General features: G+C 39.4%; 1 protein-coding gene across 1 annotated transcript in view; it reads left to right on the plus strand.

Annotated features, from left to right (window-relative positions):
* The window catches only part of ralgapa2 (Ral GTPase activating protein catalytic subunit alpha 2), a 193,705-nt gene that overhangs the window by 17,633 nt on the left and 157,396 nt on the right, over positions 1 to 18,676 (plus strand). Inside the window, exons 2-4 of the mRNA XM_042333340.1 lie at positions 7,466 to 7,576; positions 9,414 to 9,463; positions 17,065 to 17,122. Of these exons, the coding sequence (XP_042189274.1) occupies positions 7,466 to 7,576; positions 9,414 to 9,463; positions 17,065 to 17,122 (219 nt within the window). The remainder of the gene's footprint in view (positions 1 to 7,465; positions 7,577 to 9,413; positions 9,464 to 17,064; positions 17,123 to 18,676) is intronic.

Consider the following 18,676-nt stretch of genomic DNA (forward strand, 5'->3'; position numbering starts at 1 on the left):
CCTCCATGAATGGTAATGCTGCCAGTAACTGAGGTGTGGAGGTGTTGATGGGAGCCAATCAGATTAAAAAAAACATTTATTTCAATGGCTGTTTGCGTGATATTGGGTGCAAATTAAATGTTCACTTTGCTTATAAACATGGTCACTGATAGTAATTCATGTGAAGCGCTTCAAGAATGTTTTGAGATATCCAAAGACACTATGTGAAATGCAAGGATTATGCAATGAAGTATGGTATGTGGGATGCAAACGGAGAAGATTCTCTACATATGCTACTGAAATGACATGGGAAAGAGCTTACATTTTGATAACTCATCACATTGAAATACAGTATATCAAAATGCTTCAAGTAATTGCTCTCAAATATAGTGACTGTTTTTGTAGGCAAATTACTAAAGCAAAGGTTAAGTAGTGTTGAATGTGTTATGTTGTCACATACTAAATCATTCTGCAGGGCAATTAAAAGCATCTGGTGTTTGCACACAACCCTGAAGAACATAACAGTTCACAAGGAACCAATCTGAGACCAGGCTCCATTTATTTCAGCAAAGAAATGCTGTGCTATATTTGTCACCAGCAAATCTTTTTCTGAGTTATTCCAAGATCCAAGAGAATATTCCCAAGAGCATCATTGAGAATGGATCAAGCAGTTGTTTGAAATGCTACACAGATGGTAGGTAACGATAACTTTGAATCAAATCATAGCTTTTCTGCACCACAAAGTCTAATGCTGTTGGTGAAAGCACTTCAAAGTATCATTAAGGCCACATCCCCATATGTCAATTCATTTTCAGTTAGATACAACAACAACAAGATTCCATTTATAGAGCGCCTTTCACGTCAGGAGGACGTCTCAAGGCGCTGGACAGTTGGGTCAGGACCCGAGCAGGGGGGAAATGGTCAGGGTGAGGGGAGGGAAGGGAGGGAGCGAGGAGGGGGTAGAGAGTCGAGAGGGGAGCTGAAGGCACGGTCAAAGAGAAAGGTCTTGAGACCGGCCTTGAAGGAGGAAAGGGAGGAGGCGGCGAAGGCACTGGGGGATAGAGTTCTAGAGCCTTGGGGCTGAGAGGCTGAAGGCCCGACCACCGATGGTAGGGCGGTTGGGGCGGGGGACGTGGAGCAGACCGGAGCCAGAGGAACGGAGGGTACGGGCAGGCAGGTAGGGGGATAGTAGGTCGGAGAGGAAGGAGGGAGCGAGGCCGTGAATGGCCTTGTAGGTGAGGATGAGGATCTTAAATTCGATACAATAATGCTTCCAGAATATCTTAAAGTCCCCACACTCCCTTCTGGTTTAGGATAAAACAGGAATTTGGCTAGACTCCAGAATGAGTAATTTGAGGTGTACTATTTTAATATTAAATATTTAAATTTGTTTCAAGTTATTTTAGAATTTGGTCTTTAGTTTAAAAAAGATTAAATACATAGTTAACAACAGAGTATCTGAGTGAAGGATTCATGAAGCAGATATTTCTTGGCAAATGACTTGTTTCCATTTTAAACTTTCTGGCTTGTTTTTAAAACCTGCAGCATAATGTTTCCCACAGCTCGCTATATAACATTTGCATGAAACATTCATTGGAGACCTTGTATTGAGTGAAAATGTGCCTTTAGAATGGGTGAATGATGGTGCTTGGCTGTGCCAAAATCTGTTGTGAGAATCAGTTTGCTCCAATTCCTACATATTTGTTTAAAATCTCAGCCAGGTCATTGGGATGGAGTGACAATAAATACACACACGGGCGAGTTGAATTTTTTCGATGAAGAAATAACAGCAAAGTAACATAGAAAGCCCTATTATAGTAAAGGAGATTCAGCCAATTTGACTCGCTTTGCTTTAAATCCATCAACCTGCATGTTGAATTGAAATTGTCTATTTTCCTGAACATATAAGCAACTGTACTGGACACAATCTGATATACCAAGTTAACTGTTAGATGTGTGATATTTGAATTTCAAGTTCTGTTTTAGCTGAAAGTTTCACTTTAGCTAGACATTAATATTGGTCCAGCTATTCTTTAAGGTCACTCGGCACTTGTGATGTGAAACCTCATTTGTGTAAACTTCATTTACTCCTGAATATTAAGAAAAATGAAGTAGATGCTTTTATTGCAACTGAAGATAACCTGCACTTCAAATTGCTGTGTGCAATGATGCTTACGATTTCCTTTCATCTAAGAACTTGTTATAATTGAAAGGTTTTCCACAAAGTATCCATCTGATCAAAGAAAGGTGACTGCATAGCAACTAGGCATAAAGTATTTAATGAGAAAGTAAGCTCACGGCCGTCAGTAGAACTTGATAACTGTGGATATATGAAGATTTGCATTGCTTTATGTACTTAGGATAAGGAAGCAAATTACAGGGGATTTTCACGGAGCTCTGGATCCAATAACTCTAAGCGTTTGCTTTATCTATATATACTAATAAAACAACAATGTCTGTCTGCACCTCAAGGAGGATTTTAATAACTGATTGATGCAGAGATATGATTTATACCTCATTGGAAAGGTCTCGTAACTGGGAGTGACACGGGCATATTTATTTTCGGGCATCTCCTATTGTTCATGAGTTATGACCTAAAATGTATTTCAGTTTTGCGTTTTTCGGGTTACAACCACGAGTCAAAGTGGCTCTGTGGCATCGTGCAGTTACACCTGGCGGCTGATCATGGCACTGTGGCATCGTTCATCACGAGCACGCACCTAACCAAGCAGCAGCAGGAACATAATAAAGAGCACAGATGAAGCTAAGCTGCAGCAATAACAACAAAATTACATTTTTAAACCACTTTTCACGTTGGGAGGATGACCCAATGATTAAAAACCTTTGTCAGGTTGCTTCAGAAGTGGTTTCCTACGCACTTTGTATTTCCATCATGCTCAAGAAGCATCGTTGGTGTCATTTCCTTTGAAAAGTGACATAATCAGTGTTTCTTGCTCAAACAGTAAAACTCACATAAGTCGTATCAGTTGGGACCATAACATTTATGATGACTTGCCCAACATCAGAGTAGCAGGCAAACTATAAGTTGTATTAAACCGATTTAATCAATTTACAATGCATGCCTAATTCAGTGCAGCTGGTAAATGCACATGCATTGTTCATCACTGCAGCAGTAGTAACTGGGTCACTTTTTTAACCTTGATTAGATGGTACTCGTGCATTTCTTCTGTGTGAACTATTTTACGGCTGAACAGTGTACTGTGACATATTTCTGTTCAGCTTTGATTAATATGTCTACCTTAAATGACCAATGAATATAGAAAACCCTCTTAGTTTTGCACTAGAGAATTGGAGCATAGAGGACGATTCAACTTGAATATAGTATCTGTGCAGTTTTGATGTAGGATTCTTACTAAAACGTTCCTGCATCTTTTCCTTTAGATCCTTGTGACCTGCTGGAGATTTCCAACATTCAGCTTCGTTGTTTCTGTATAACTTTGAATTTACGATAGATAAACCTTATGTAGAACAGATTTTTCAGCCAATTAGTCTGTGCCAGTATTTATTCTCCACATGAGTCTCCATCCCTCCTGATCCTCTTTGAGAATTAAGTTTGATTCAGTCATTTGTAACAGAACATTAAAACAGTGTCCATTATTCTGAGAAACAATTGGTACAAGCATATTATTTCCTACTCTTACTGAATTCACTTGCTGCAGAATGGGTGATTCTATCCTGCTTTACTTGAAAGCACCGCCTACCAATTCTTTGACTCTTTGGTTAATACTTTTAATCAAAATGAGACTGACCAGACAACTGAATATTTAACTAAATCTTTTCGCCCACAAAATGCAGACAATCCATTTTACAGTATATTCTGTGAAGCGTTTTGAGACGTTCTCAACGATGTGATAAGGTGTCAATTTTCCCACAAAAATACAGTCACTACATTGTATAGTATATCCTGTGAAGCGCTTTGAGACGTCTCGACAACAACAGCAATAACAAAATTACATTGGTATAGTGCCTTTCACGGCGGGAGGACGTCCCAAGGCGCTGGACAGACAGAGTTATGGACCCGAGTTGAGGGTCGGGGAGAGGGGAGGGCGGTGGGGAAGCAGGGAGATCGAAAGCACAGTCAAAGAGGAAGGTCTTAAGGTGGGTCTTGAAGATGGCGAGGGAGGAGGCGAGACGGAGGGACTGCGGGATGGAGTTCCAGTGGGTGGGTGCAGAGTGGCGGAAGGCCCGCCCACTGATAGTGGGGTGAGCAAGGCGGGGGACGTGAAGCAGGCTGTAGCTTAATGAGCGGAGGGAGTGAATAGGGTGCTAGGGGCTTAGGAGGTAGTGGGGAGCAAAACCATGGAGGGCTTTGAAAGTGAGGACCAGGATCTTGAACTGTATCCTCTGTGTGATGGGAAGCCAGTGGAGTTGGGCAAGGATGGGGGTGATAGGGTAGCGGAGCCTAGTGCGGGAGAGGACACGGGCTGCAGAGTTCTGGATGATCTGCATCTTGTGGAGGGAGGAGTTGGGGAGACCTACAAGCAGTGAGTTTGCATAGTTGAGCCTTGATGTAATGATGGCCGCGTGTATGAGGGTTTTGGCGGCCTGCGGTGCGAGAGAGTATCGGAGCCGGATGATGTTGCGGAAGTGGGGGAAGGCAGAGCGGGTCATGGTGCAGATGTGGGGTAAAAAGGATAGTTGAGGGTCAAACAAGACCCCAAGGTTCCAGACTGGCTTAGCGAGGTGGAATGTGCAACCATGGATGGTGATGCTGTCAGCGCCTGAGGTGAGGAGGTGCTGATGGTAGCCAATCAGGAGAGCCTCGGTCTTGTTGATGTTCAACTGAAGAAAGATAGCTCTCAACCAGGATTTGGTGTTTTATAGGCAGAGAGGTGGAGTTGGGTGTCATCTGCATACATGTGGAAGTTGACCCCATGTCAATTCCATGATGTCACCAAGAGGGAGCATATGGATGTTGAAGTGGAGGGGACCAAGGACCGAGCCCTGAGAACTGCCGCACGAGACGGTCCGGGGGCTGGAGGAGAAGCCGTTTGAGAAGATGAAGTGCAGGCAGTGTGAGAGATACGATCTGAACCAATCAAGGAAAATGTTGTGGAGGTTGAGATGAGAGGAGAGGCGATGGATGAGGTTAGAGTAGTCAATGGTGTCGAAGGCAGCAAGGAGGACGAGGAGGCAGACGGAGCCCTGGTTGCAGATGGACAGATGTCATTTGTTACTTTGACCAGGGCAGTTTCTGTGCTGTGGGCGGCATGGAAGCCCGATTGGAAGGGTTTGAGAAGGGAGTGGCAGGAGAGGAAGGAGCGAAGCCGAGAAGCAACAACTCATTCCAGGACCTTGGAGAGGAAGGGGAGTTTGGAGATAGGGCGGTAGTTAGAGAGTAGATAAGGGTCCAGCGAGGGTTTTGTAAGGATAGGAATGATGACAGCATTTTTTAAAGGGGTGGGAATAGTACCAGAGGACAGGGAGAGGTTAACAATGTCAGTGAGTAGAGGTACAAGGAGGTGGAGCTGGGAGGTAAGGAGGGGGTAGGGATGGGGTCAAGGGAGCAGGTGGTGGGTTTCATACGGGATATGGTGGTGATGAGAGTGGAGGGGGAGACGGGGTCAAAGGTGTGGAGGGGTAGGAGCTGGGGTGGGAGGAGGAGAATGGGAGGGGGTAGCAGATGCAGAGGCAGCTGAGCAGATTCCCTCGACTTTGGATTTGAAGAAGTCCAGCCTTGCCTTGTAGTAGGCAGTTGAGGTGAGGATGGGTGAGACATGAGAAGGTGGGCGGAGGAGTCGGTTCGTGATGGAGAAAAGGAGCCTGGGGTTGTCCTTAACCTCCAAGATTGTCTTGGAGTAGAACAATGATTTAGCGGAGGTGAGGGAGGAATGGTAGGATTTGACATGGTCCAGCCAAATCTGCCGGTGGACAGTTAGGTTTAATTTAAGCCAGGTGTGCTCAATGGAATGCGCCTGGACTTTAAGGGAGCAAAGGTGTACCAAGGTGATTTGCGTGAGTAGGAGACAGTTCAGGAAGAGAGGGGAGCGAGGGAATCGAGAGTGGACGAGAGGGAGCTGTGGAAAAGGGTGACCGAGGAGGATAGGTCATTTCGGGCGGATGCCCAGAGGGAAAGGAGTTCAGATTACTCCCAAGGCAGCCAAGAGGGAGGGGGGGGGGGAGTTTTTATTCCAGGGGCAGTATAAGATGGAGGTGGGTTGGGTGGCAGAATGGATGTGGAGGGGGAGACTGAGGGAAGAAATAAGGGAGGAAAAGTCAGCAGAGGTAGAGCAAGAGGGTTGAAGTGAAGGTTGAAATCCCCAAAGATGAGGAGGTGTTTAGAGCAAAATGAGAGGGAAGGTAGGAGGGTGCAGATGTCAGGGATGAAGGTGGGGGAGGGCTTGGGGGGGGCGGTAGATAAGGGGAATTTTGAGGGAAAGGTTGGAGAGGTGATAGACTCTATTCACTCTATGTGAATAAATGAATAAATATCAAATAAATGTCCGCTCCATGAGTTGCTTTTAATTAACCTAATTTTAATGAATGTCAATTATATAGACTTCATTTTATGCATGTAAAAGTGTAAGACTTGATTTTGAGCTATTATTAAGCATTCGCATCTATATTAAGTGTGTGGCCCGCGAACCTTACCAAAACCCGTGAAGTGGCCCACCAGCCAAAATAATTGCCCGCCCCTGTGGTAGAGGGTAAGGTGCTCAAAGAAGGGAATGATTCCAGAGGAGTACGGGGATAGGCCGAGCGGGCACCGGGAGATGAGAGCCACCCCACCAACACGGTGGTTAGGTCAAGGGGTGTGATGGAAGGTATAGCCAGGTGGTGTGGCCTCAGTCAGGGGGAAGGTGTCAGTGAGACATGATAACGTGCTCTATCAAATGCAAGGATTATGAAATGTAAGTATTATTTTGATTGCATTGTCCTACTACAGGTTCTTTAGAGAACTGTCGTCAGAATATCAAAGAAACAATAATATTAAGCAATATGGGCATGTCAAATTGGGGTTTTAAAAGCCAAGAGAGATTGCAGGAGCAAGACACAACTGGAGATGTTGAGGAGCACCATTGATTGAGGCTCTGTGTAATTATAAATAACACATTTGAGCAATCCATTTGAGGTCAGAGGAGATCATGAGACTCAGAAAGTTGAGGAGAAGAAGAACAGAATTAATCTATCAAAGGTGAAAGGTGGTATCTGTAAGACCATAAAGAAGCTTAAGGAAATATTTTTCTGTTGGAACCAATACGTTGTATTTGTAAGTTTAAGATATATTTTTAGATAGTTATTTGTGTTTGAAGTTAACATTATTAAAATTATGTAATTTATTTTAAAAGGCTAATTGATGCTCATTTCCCTCTTTGTAGATCTTGTGGATGTCTTTTTTAATTTTAGAGTTAAAACAATACATTGTCCATAACTGTATTTGTCATTATGTTTTTTAAGCATTTTTGAATTTCCTCGTAGACCTCTCCTGTCTTGTACCAAAATTTTATTTTTATATTTGTTACAGACATTCTAGAAAGAAGTGAACTCAAGCAGTTTTTTGAAACCAACTACTCTCAGATTTATTTTATCTTTTTTGAAAACCTATTCACACTGGAAAGTAGCTTAAAGCAAAAAGGTAAGAATCTTGATTATTCTCCAACTTCTTGAGTAGAAAAAATATTTATGTAGAGTAATTAAACTTTAAATTCATTTGATTGGTTTATATAAATAAATTGTCTCCTGAACACCACTAGATCTTACAAAGATTGTGTTGTGATTTCAGGGCTTCTATTATGTTGCAAATCTTTAGGAAAAAGTATCAGAATTAGCGCACAATTCAGTGGAAATGGAACTACCTCATTCATGAACTTCTCAAAGTTCTCTTTTGGTGTTTGCTAGAAAATAAATAAATACTGTGTGTGTATATATGTATAAAATATTCTGTGTATAATATTTTTATTACCATGGGATAACACTGCAAGGACAGGAAATAGATATCCATTAGTGAAGATGGAGAAGGATTTGGATGAAATTATTTGACCTGCCATATTAACTGGCTACTTTCAGTGAATCCTTATTCTTAATAATGAGGCTTCAAATATTGGCTTCAATGAGGGACTTGCTTTCATCCCAATTTACCGATCCGACAAATTACTGATAAGCTTTGGGATGTTTTTGCACTGGTCGTTAAGAACAACATGCTGAAAACTGTGACAGTTTTATAGTCGCAATGATTCTCGACTTAGTGATCCAAATAATGATTTGAGACTGTTGAGTGTTTTCATTGGAGAGGAGAGGGTATTTGATCTAAATCTTGAAAATAGCCATGATTCTAGAAGATTTGAGCAGTTTATTTAAATTAAACTGATTACAGAATTAGAGGATAAGATTAGCAAAATTCAAGAGATTAGACATGGAGTCCAGATAATTCCATTGGAGGTGCATAGCGGAAAACTCATGGAATGTCAGGCCACTAATAAACACGGTTCTTGTCGATCACTGAATGGCTGGAGAATTCTGCAAGCTTGCCTGCCCTACTTTGATGGCTAGAGGCGATGTTTCAAAAGACGGTGACCTTCCAAAAGGAAAAATGTAGGCATTTTTTTTACAAAATGTTTTGCTGCTCATTAATACACAGGATATGAAGTAGTAAATTGAAGATATTTTAGCAGAATTGGAAAGCAGCATGTTTAGAGGACAAAAAAAAGAGATAGACTAGTAAGGTTTCATTGCAAATTACTTTTTCTTATTAATAGAAGAGCCTGAAATCTTGATACTATGAATATACTGTTACTTGTTTTTAGTTGGCATTTCAGCTTTCCAAATGATAATTTTGTACATTATTAAATTAGCTTGCACAGTGATGTAATATGTTGGATTGCCAACATGTTGAAACAGAAATCAATACCCTGGCTTGGTCAAAAGCGTTGTTCTGTCACATTTTTAAATGTGCCTGGTATGCACTGAGTCAGGATCATGAAGAATCGTGGAAACCTGTAGCTCAGTGGTTAGTGCACTTGCCTCGCAAGCGAGAGACTTGGATTCAATTCCCGCAGGACGAAATGTTGGGCAAGTTTCCTTACTCCACATGCCTCTGTTTACCCAGCAGTATGTAGGAACCCGGTTGTTGGTTGATTGGCAGATCGCTTTTCCAGGGATAATAATTCCTTCAAAAAAAATTGGTCACTTCAATCCACGATTGTTTGTGGGGCACTGCTGTGCACAATTGATTCTACGTTTCGCCCACAAAATATACAGTCAATTCACTTTACAGTATATTCTTTGATATGTCTCAAAGACATGATAAGGTGCTATATCAAATGCAAGGATTATTATTACTATCATGCTTAATTTAAATTTCTACTGTCAAGACTTTTTTTTATAAAGTATCTTGATATTTTTGTTTCAGGTGCTGTTTTCTTATTAGGAAATTTGTTTATCTATTTTATAATTTTTTTTCTCTTTGGGGATAGGGAATAAGTCACAGAGGGAGGAGCTGGACTCCATTCTCTTTCTGTTTGAGGTATGTATTTTGTTCATCAATTATTCATGAAAAAAGTTCTTAATGGGAACAGCATGTACATCTTTATCCATAAATTACAGTTTAATGTTTTTTTCTACTGATGGCCTCATTTAATAACTTAAGTAAGAACTGGGTATTAAATTTTTAATAAATAAATTACATAACGAGCACTTTAATTTTGTCCATTTTGTGAATTATTGTTGGAATGTGCATATTTTAAACTTGTTGAGTTTAATATAGCCTTATTTTATCTTGAAAGAAAACCAGTTCAGTAGTCGAGCAGGAAATTATTCAAATGATTGGGGCAATTGTATGATGTGTAACATGGGATACAATAATAACAATAAGAGTCACAAACATTTACAATAGCCCTTAATGTGTAGTCTTTGAATATGGATTGTAATCACCTTTACAGCCCGTTAAACGTGATGAGTTTCTCTATGTGAATTTCACGTGTTTAAGGAAAGGGGTTCAGGGAAACTATTTTGAAGTGTATCAAGAAGATACTTTATAAATGTTGAATTTCTGTACATCTACAAGTATGTAAATAAACTTGTCAATTGCTAATCCAACAGGAAATAATGGTTGCTTGAAAACTTAATTTAATTTCAGTCAGAGAAAACTGGAATTCTTTAGAGAATGGATTATAAAATGTGTGTATTTAATAAGGAAGAATTGAGATGCCCAGGATCTTGAGTATAGTTATTTGAAAGTCTATTCTGATTAGCTTGTATTAGCAGCAGAAATTGAATGTGGAAAAGAATATATGAATGCTCTATGTAGATTTTAATGGTGTATTCAAATTGATGCAAAATTGAGAAAATATGGCACTGTGTATTTTAAGCACTCAGGGTGTGAGGGGTGCTATATAAATGTTAGTTGTTGTACTATTATAGGTTGTGATATTAGTAACTAGTTTCTAGTGAAGTTTTAACTAAATAATTTTGGTGAAATATCAATAGAAAGTCATCTATCTGATGCCATGTAATTTGAATGGCTGACTCTTTAAAATATTTGCGATATGCAAAATCATTTGCATCGAAGTATTCATTTACAGCTCAATTTTATAAAAGTTGAGGATACTCTTTTGCATTAACTGTTTAGTACTTTGCTTACATTGCTAGAAGCTAAGAGTACAGTAATTATGCATAGGGAACCTGGTTTGAACTCCTGCTTTACCTCACATTTTACCAGTAATGTAAGAAAAACTCCTGATTTTGGAGTTCTGCATCTGTATAGAAGAATGAGTTTTTTTAAAAAAAAGCAGCTGGTTGGTCAATTTTATTCAATGTACAGGTAGACCTCTGCGCAGAACGTTTCTCTGAAGAAGATGCTGAATGGAATGAAGCTCATGATGATAGATAGTAGTTCTTGCAATGCCTCTGGAAGGAATTGATGGTTTGAATGGGTATTTCTTGTTCCATGTTTTCTTGTTTAAAATGCAACAGTATTGTACCACTTCATAGAATCATAGAATTATGCAGCACAAAAGGAGGCCATTCGGCTCATTGTGTCTTTGCCAGCTCTTTTAAAGAGCTATCCAAATCAATCCCACTCCCCTGCTCTCTCCCCATTGCCCTGCAAGCGTGTCCTCCCTAAATAATTCTCTACTTCGCTCTTAAAAGTTGTTATTGGATCGGTTTCCACCACCCATTCAGGCAATGTAATCCAGATCCAAACAACTCACTGTGTGAAAACATTTCTCCTCACCTCCCCTCTGTTTCTTTTAATAACAATTTTAAATCAGTGTCCTCGGGTTACCGACCCACTCGCCAGTGGAACTTTAATTGCACTAATGTTTCTCTGAAGGTCATTCCTTTGCTCCGCATTGGGAACTTCAATGTAAACTGGGATTGCCTAAGTAGAAAGGACTTCATCCTGTCAATGCAGTGTATGACTGCTTGCAGACTTAGTGCATTTGTCCCAAGTGTGTGAATTATTTGATTTATATTGATCTGTGACAAAACAAATTCAGGAGACACTAACTTGGTGGAAAAATGCTGATTTTGAACACCTTTCTCTAAATTAATGTGTGCAATTCTGATTTAATTTATCTGGCCAATTTCAGCTATGAAGATTCTTGTGTTTGAATATAAAAAAAGTAACTTAAAGGCCATTTGGTGCCAGTATCATCTCATGATTCCTGACATTTTTAACCATGTCTAATTCATGATTTACCCAAAAGATACTGCATAAAATTGACATCCCAGTTGTATCTTTCTGGAGATCTGACCTGTTTGCTTAAGTCCACTATACATCAAATCGGGCATTGTCTGTGACAGGAATGTAGTTGATGGGGAGAGTGATTTTTACCATTCCATATTTTCTTGTGTTGATTAATGTATCCACCAATAATACTCTGACCCATTATATAGCAGCACTGAAGGTGAAGAAATTTGGATCTTGTTCCCTCCAAAATGTATGCCATTTTTTCAGGATTTTGCCAAGAGCAGTACTGGGCAATTTTGTTTGTTTAACCTCTTCATTGTTTGTTATTGGATTTGTTTTGTTTTGGAAACTGACTCCTGCATGTTTTTTCTTTTAAAAAAATAAATTGCTGCATTAACCCAATTTATCCCATCAGCCAGGCTGACACTTTATAATATTTTAAATGGGATTGAGAAAGTGAAGCCAGAATAATCCTTTCTGATACACTGGGGAACAAAACGAGATTACAAGTGTGCAGGTCTGTAAGAGGAGTGGCAGGCACTGACAGCAAGCCCAGGTACCTGCAGCTCTCCATGTGTTTCTGTTACTGTTTGGGGCTTCCCAGCACCTTAGAATAAACCTGTGAGAGTCTCGGTGTTATAGTATCTCTCTGGCTCGTTGTGGAGGGGTCCAAGCTACAATATCAATGAGTTGCCTAAGTTCTCTAAACAGACAGGAGTGTGAAATCAGTATGAATAATTCTTGGTGGATTTATATTACAGCTGGTTTGCATTACAGTTCTTCCTAAGTACATAAAGATGGCCTTGCTATAGCTTAAATGTTGCTAGTTATTGTTAACTGGCAGTTAATTTCCAGAAAACAGTACTTTTTAATCATGTTAAAATACTGCAATTATTTTATGTGTGAATGAAGAGATTCATCTGAGGATAGGTAGCAGACTGTAAACAAAAATGACTTGGACCTATTCAGAGAAAAAATGCACAGGTCATATAGTCAGAAGACATTTTTAGCGAGAGCTTTCAAAATATCTTGTGAGTCTTTGGACTTCATATAGAAAGATTATAATGTTGATGGCAAATGTTGTATTTCATTCACTTGGCCTTTTTTCAAAAGGAGTGTTTGTATATTGCCATAAAATGAGCAATGTTAAGACTGGGAAATGAAATACAATACTTTTTCATTTCAGATATCCAGTGTCCTCAAATCACTTTTTAAGTTAAGTGTGCCTTGGCGCAGAGTATTTTCCTTTCACTCAGAAGGATAGCCTTTTGCTGCACCAAAGGATTATGTTCTGTTTTGTATTGCAGGCATCCTGTGACTTTTGAATAACATTCCCAATTAATTCCAAAGTTAGGGAAATGTTCTGCTGTGTATCATATCCATTAAGAACTCAGTTGAAACTGTACGTGTAGCCCTTGATGGTCAGCAACCACCCGAGTACGAGATGGATTCCAACCCAAGTCCCAGAGATGAAAAGGCCGTGTAACTTTGCCTTATCTCCTCTCCCCGCCCCCTCCCACCCCCCACCCCACCACCGGAATTAAACTATTCATTGTAATTTACCAGCACAGGTTAATTTGGGAATTGTAGTTTTATGATTATTGAAGTTATATGTTAGACTTGATAACTGAATGCTGTTGGCGATAACTAGTAAGAACAAATAACTGAGAAGTTGGTTCTAGTGGTTGCTAAAAGCAGAAAAGAAAGGAATTTAACCTTCTATATCATTATGAAAATCTAAACTCTCAGGGCCTAATACATCAACTTTAGATCAGGAAGTGTTTTGTTTACTCTCTATTTAAACTTCTGCATACAGGGGACAAGCTTTCACAGTACAGCTATCTGGGAGAAGATCCTATGGACAGGAAAGGTGGTGTATCAGATACACCACCCATAGTATTCTGTGCAGAATTTTTTGATTCTCCCAAGTGCTACATCAAATGCAATAATTATTTTTCCATCACCTTTTCCGGGCATCGCAATTATGTGTCCTTAGAATTGCTTAGATACAGCTGCTAAATCAAGAAGCCAAATAGTTTAATTGCAGAGAACCTACTAATCCCAAGCTGTCCTTATGCCACATGTAAGTTCTTATAAAAACGGAGTTTAGATATTGTTAACTCTGGTGGCAGAAGTGGAATATGGCTGCTGAAAGACTTCACCTGCCTCAAGGTAGGTCATTACAACCTGCAAAGCATTCCAGTGTATTCACTGGAAAACCAGTAGTGCAAAAAAGCTATTGGAGTCGGTTCGCTATTTGCCTACAAACCTGTAAATGGTTCAGACAAAGGGTGGGCTGTTCGAATGGAAATAGAATGAATGACGGAAGTGAGTGGCATAAATGAAATGCACGTTCAGAGGCACGTTTGTTTTCTGAGTCAGTTGTCTTGAAATCAATTTCCTTTTTAATTTTCAGCATGTGAGTGGCATTTTAAGTAAGAGAAAGAGATTCTAATGTATCGTTTTATTTGTAACTAAACTTACTAACAAATCTAAATTACACTAATGCAGATAAGCTCTGGTAAGCTGGTGACCTGATGACCTGCGGGAGCTCCAAATACCATCTACATCGAAATCAGATTTTGTTGAATGTTGAGAGGCTAGACTTTTTTGACAGATGCGTTGTTGCTGAAAGAGTAGTACTGAAACACTCATCTCATTTATACAGCTGGAAGGGATTCAGAGCAGGAAACATTTATATTTTCTCCTCTAAAAAGATTTCAGTGGAAGCTGAGGAAAGTTCTGCATATTTTTGTTAAGTCCACATGGATGTACTTTCATTAGTTTTAATGTTGTTAAATGGCTGGTCTGGCAAAGGACTCTAATACTTTTTCGAAAAAAGGGTCTCATAAAGGGCCAAGCCCAAATGGAGACCAATTTGCTGTAGAATCCCATTATAAGGTAGATGCTCTTTGAATTACTGGTCGGTTTTGGCGCCGGGACTGGCTGTCTTTCTGCATTAAAAATGGGTGATCTCCATGTCATCAGGTTCCTGCTGATGTAATTTCTTGCATGAAGTGCATAGCCTGAGAATTGAGATGTCTGCCATTTGTACCATTGGAAGCCTGCAGCGGCAGCCATTTTTCAGAAAATGACACTAGCAGTGCTGCTTGAGCATGTGTATGTTTATTGACAGTAATTTTGTTTTTCTAACCTATTATAACAATATTTGGGTCCATGGACCTGAAACAATTATTTATTTGCAGTTTGATTTCATGAAGGTAGTTGCTTGCTTGAAAAAGAAGGTAATGGGCTATCCCATCAATATTTGTTTTTAAATCAGGAATTGTTCTAGGTATAGAATGGGGATGGATAAAAGAGCAAATAAGTATTGAATGGTATTCTGAATTAATAATGTTGTAGGTTACCAGGTCATGGAAGGATGCATTTGTAACTTGGAAAGTGAGGCTGAAATGATCCCCAAAACCTAATCTTTAAAAATCTTAGTGATTTAGAGACAACATTGCCTGTGTTGTAAATGTGTAGGTTTCTTCCAAGAGCGGAAAAATAAACAGACGATTGAAATTTAGAGGTGTTAATGGATTTTTAGGAACAAGGAAGGATTCTTATTTGTGAAAGAATTATGGAATAAAGTAAGCCAAAGACTAAAGGTCAAACATATTTGATTGGCAGTTGGTCTCAGGGATGCTCAGTAGTAATAACGGATACATATTCTCAGTGCAGTTTGCCACATCCATAAAACAGCTGCTTAAAGCTGCATAATCCACAGTTGTTTCAAATGTTGTACTCAATGTTTCCCCTGAGTAAATGGTTTTGAATTGCATTAAATGTATCAGATTTCTCAAATAAATGTATTTGAAGAATGGTCTTTTTCATAATAAAGATAAATGGAAATGTTTTTAAACATTGCTTTAAATGAGTTTGATATAAATAGCCTTCAATTTACAAAATACTATACATCATGAGTTGTGTGGTGTGTGCGTGCATCCATCCTCGCTCCCTCCCCTCATTCAAGGCCCATCTCAAGATGTACCTCTTTGACAGTGCTTTCAGTCATCTGTCCCCTCTCCACCCATTTTGGTTCCCATTCCCAGCTTGGGCGACCGGACAGCTATGTCGAGCACGTTGAGACGTCCTCCCAATGTGAAAGGTGCTTTGTAAATTATATTGTCTGTCTTCTCTCTCATATCATAACTTTATACAACATACTCTTAAATCTGCATTTACCTAATTGGAATGAACAGATTTGAATAGCATTATGTCAAAGTTCAAGAGCCCAGTTTTTTGCAGGAATGTGGTACTTTTCAATTTATGGGGCTATGAGGCAACAGATTGCTTCAGTTGGACTAATTGTGGTGTTGGAATTCTGCAGCAACTTCATACAGGGGAATCCTGTTATAGCGCTGCCTCATTAAGAGAAGTCTGCTGTGGACCGGAAGCAAAGTGCACCTGGATTCCATCACTTACTAATCTCACTTACTAGCTTCCTGTGATTTTTTAAAAAAAAGTAGCTGTCTTACATTGTCGAGTAACTGTTGATGTCGTTTCTAGTTATACATAGAAAGAGCCGCTGATGTCATTCGTGAAGGAATTGACATCACTTATAAATGTGGCACAGAGGCATTAGTCGCAACCCAGATTGAGATTTCCCTGTATTTCTATTGATATACAAAACCAGAAGCATTCAGATTTCTACTGTTTCATTCTGTTTTTCAAGTAATTCCATTATTGATTTGCTTAAGTCTGTCATAAGAAAGTGTTCTGATATGGGTTCATTCTGAGTACTGATGTCTGTGTGTACTTTTCCAATTCCCTGCTCCCCAGCCTCCCCAGTTCCATGCTTTCCAGCTCCACATCCCAGAAAATACAGAACTCTGTAGCCACATTTGCTCCCTCGCTGGGCTATCCTTAGCTTCTTTCCCCACCCCTTCAAACTCTGTCTAAAGTGCATTGATTGTGCCTTCAGCAACATCTCCCCTGCCTCTCCTATTTTCTTCCCAGCTCAGGCTCCCACTCCATCTTTGTAAAGTGCTTTGAGACATTTTCCCTACGTGAAAGGTGCAAAACAAGTGTAAATTGTTGTTGTTGTACTCATTTCTATTATAGATAGTGATTTGGAACAGTTAGATTTATACAGGAATCCATGCAATTTTTATACAAATGTGTATTGCACTTCAGCATATGTCGTCTAAATGTGGACTTTTTTTCTGTTTTTTAAAAAAAACACTCCTTGTTTTTTGTTAAGGAACTATGGAACAAAAGCTTTTCTTATCTATCTAGTTTCTTAGGAACCCATAATTATACATACCAAGACTTCTAACTCAAAAGACCAAGATTTAGAAATAGAGTGTAAGATGAAAAGTAAGTAGCCTTATTCAAATGTATTGTAGTATGTAAAAATGCTGTGGAGGCATGAGGCATCTTGTTGTAATTTTCCATTTACCTTCTTCAATCTTCAATTTACCTGACAGAAAATACTTCAACTTCTTCCTGAGAAGATCAACAGCAAATGGCAATTTCACAGCATAGGTAAGAAGAATCATATATATTTGTGGGATATTTACAAACCACTCGCCAACCCTACCAACACACCTGCTCCTTGTACTCAGCAGGGATTGACCTGCTTCAAGTACCCCACCCTGACCGTCCCATCATTGGCAGTTGAGTTCAGCCTTTCTGTCCCACACTCTGGAATTTCTTCTCGGAGTCTCTCTGTCTCACCTCTTCCATCGCCTCCTTCAAGATGTGTCTAAAGACCTTCCTCTTTCAGTGCGCTTTCAAGTGTCTTCCCGTCCCACCCCACACCGCTACTGAATACAACCACCAATTAAGGTGGAAATCCTTGACTGTCCAGTGCCTTGAGACATCCTGATGACGCAAAATGCATTATAATGCAAGTTTTTGTTGTTGGTTTTAAACAATACAAAATTCCATTCGCAAAACTTACATTAGACTTGTTGCATGCACTTTATTTGTTGTGTGCTAATGACAGCCATTATAGGTTGTTTCAGTGTTAATGTTAGAATTCTGTGAATTAATATATTTGGCCTTGTATTTTTTCGTATGGGACACAAGTAAATTAACCTCATGATGCGTATTTCCACTTGCCGTTGACTTAAACAAAGTGTTTTCCTCTCAACTGCAACACACTTTCCTGTAATTACCTTGGCTTTGTAATTAAGTGCTGACTCTCCCCACTGAATGCCAGATAAAGATGAATAATACTTGTAAGCAAACGGTCAAGGAAAAAGGGCAGCAGATTGCATCTGATTTCAGGAAGACATTTACAAAAGAGACTTCTGCATCTGTTTTATTTCACTCAAATTATAATTTGTTAGACAATCAAAAATGAAACGTTGGGTCTAAAATTAGAAACTATATAGCAGAAGTCATCAAATTTAATGAGTGCCGTGATCTGAGTTGCTGGCGGCTAGTAATCCTATAAATGTGAGAAGCATTATGTAAGAGATACTTTTTTAAAAAAAAATAGGTTCCTGCTGCTTAGAAAGTATTGGCATTGCTCAATTTAACTTTGCCCAGAAGTGGCATTGAACATCTGCTTAAATACTAAAAGTATTGTTTTTATATTTTGAAAAAAGTTTCAATAAACATTTTATTGCTGAATAACAGCTAGCGTGAGGGTGATCATGCTTATTTCCACAATTTAAGTGGATAGAGAACTTATGTAGCATATGTAAGTGACTATTACTCTGGTTTCCAGTTATACAGGTGTCAGCTTCAGTCACTTCAATACTGCATCTTAAAATAATTCTGTAAAACAAAGATCTTAACTGTTGTTTTCAAGTGAGCATTTAAAATAAACACTGACATAATTGATGCAAGCTACCAGATGACTATGTTTAAATTGACCATAAAGCCATATTTGGTGCAGGCATTGACAGATGAGGTTCAGAATCTTGACTTGTTAGTAAGAATTATTAGGTTTAAGCAGCAGCAAAAAGGTACATCCTATTTGAAGATTTGATGGAGGCCACGCCAAAAATTGATCAACAATTTAGAGTTGAACACATTGTAGATGATCTATACTGATAAAACAATGTCTGTCTGCGCTTCAAGAAGGAT

This window comes from Callorhinchus milii, unplaced genomic scaffold (assembly GCF_018977255.1).
Source record: "Callorhinchus milii isolate IMCB2004 unplaced genomic scaffold, IMCB_Cmil_1.0 Scaffold3, whole genome shotgun sequence".
Lineage (NCBI taxonomy): Eukaryota > Metazoa > Chordata > Chondrichthyes > Chimaeriformes > Callorhinchidae > Callorhinchus > Callorhinchus milii.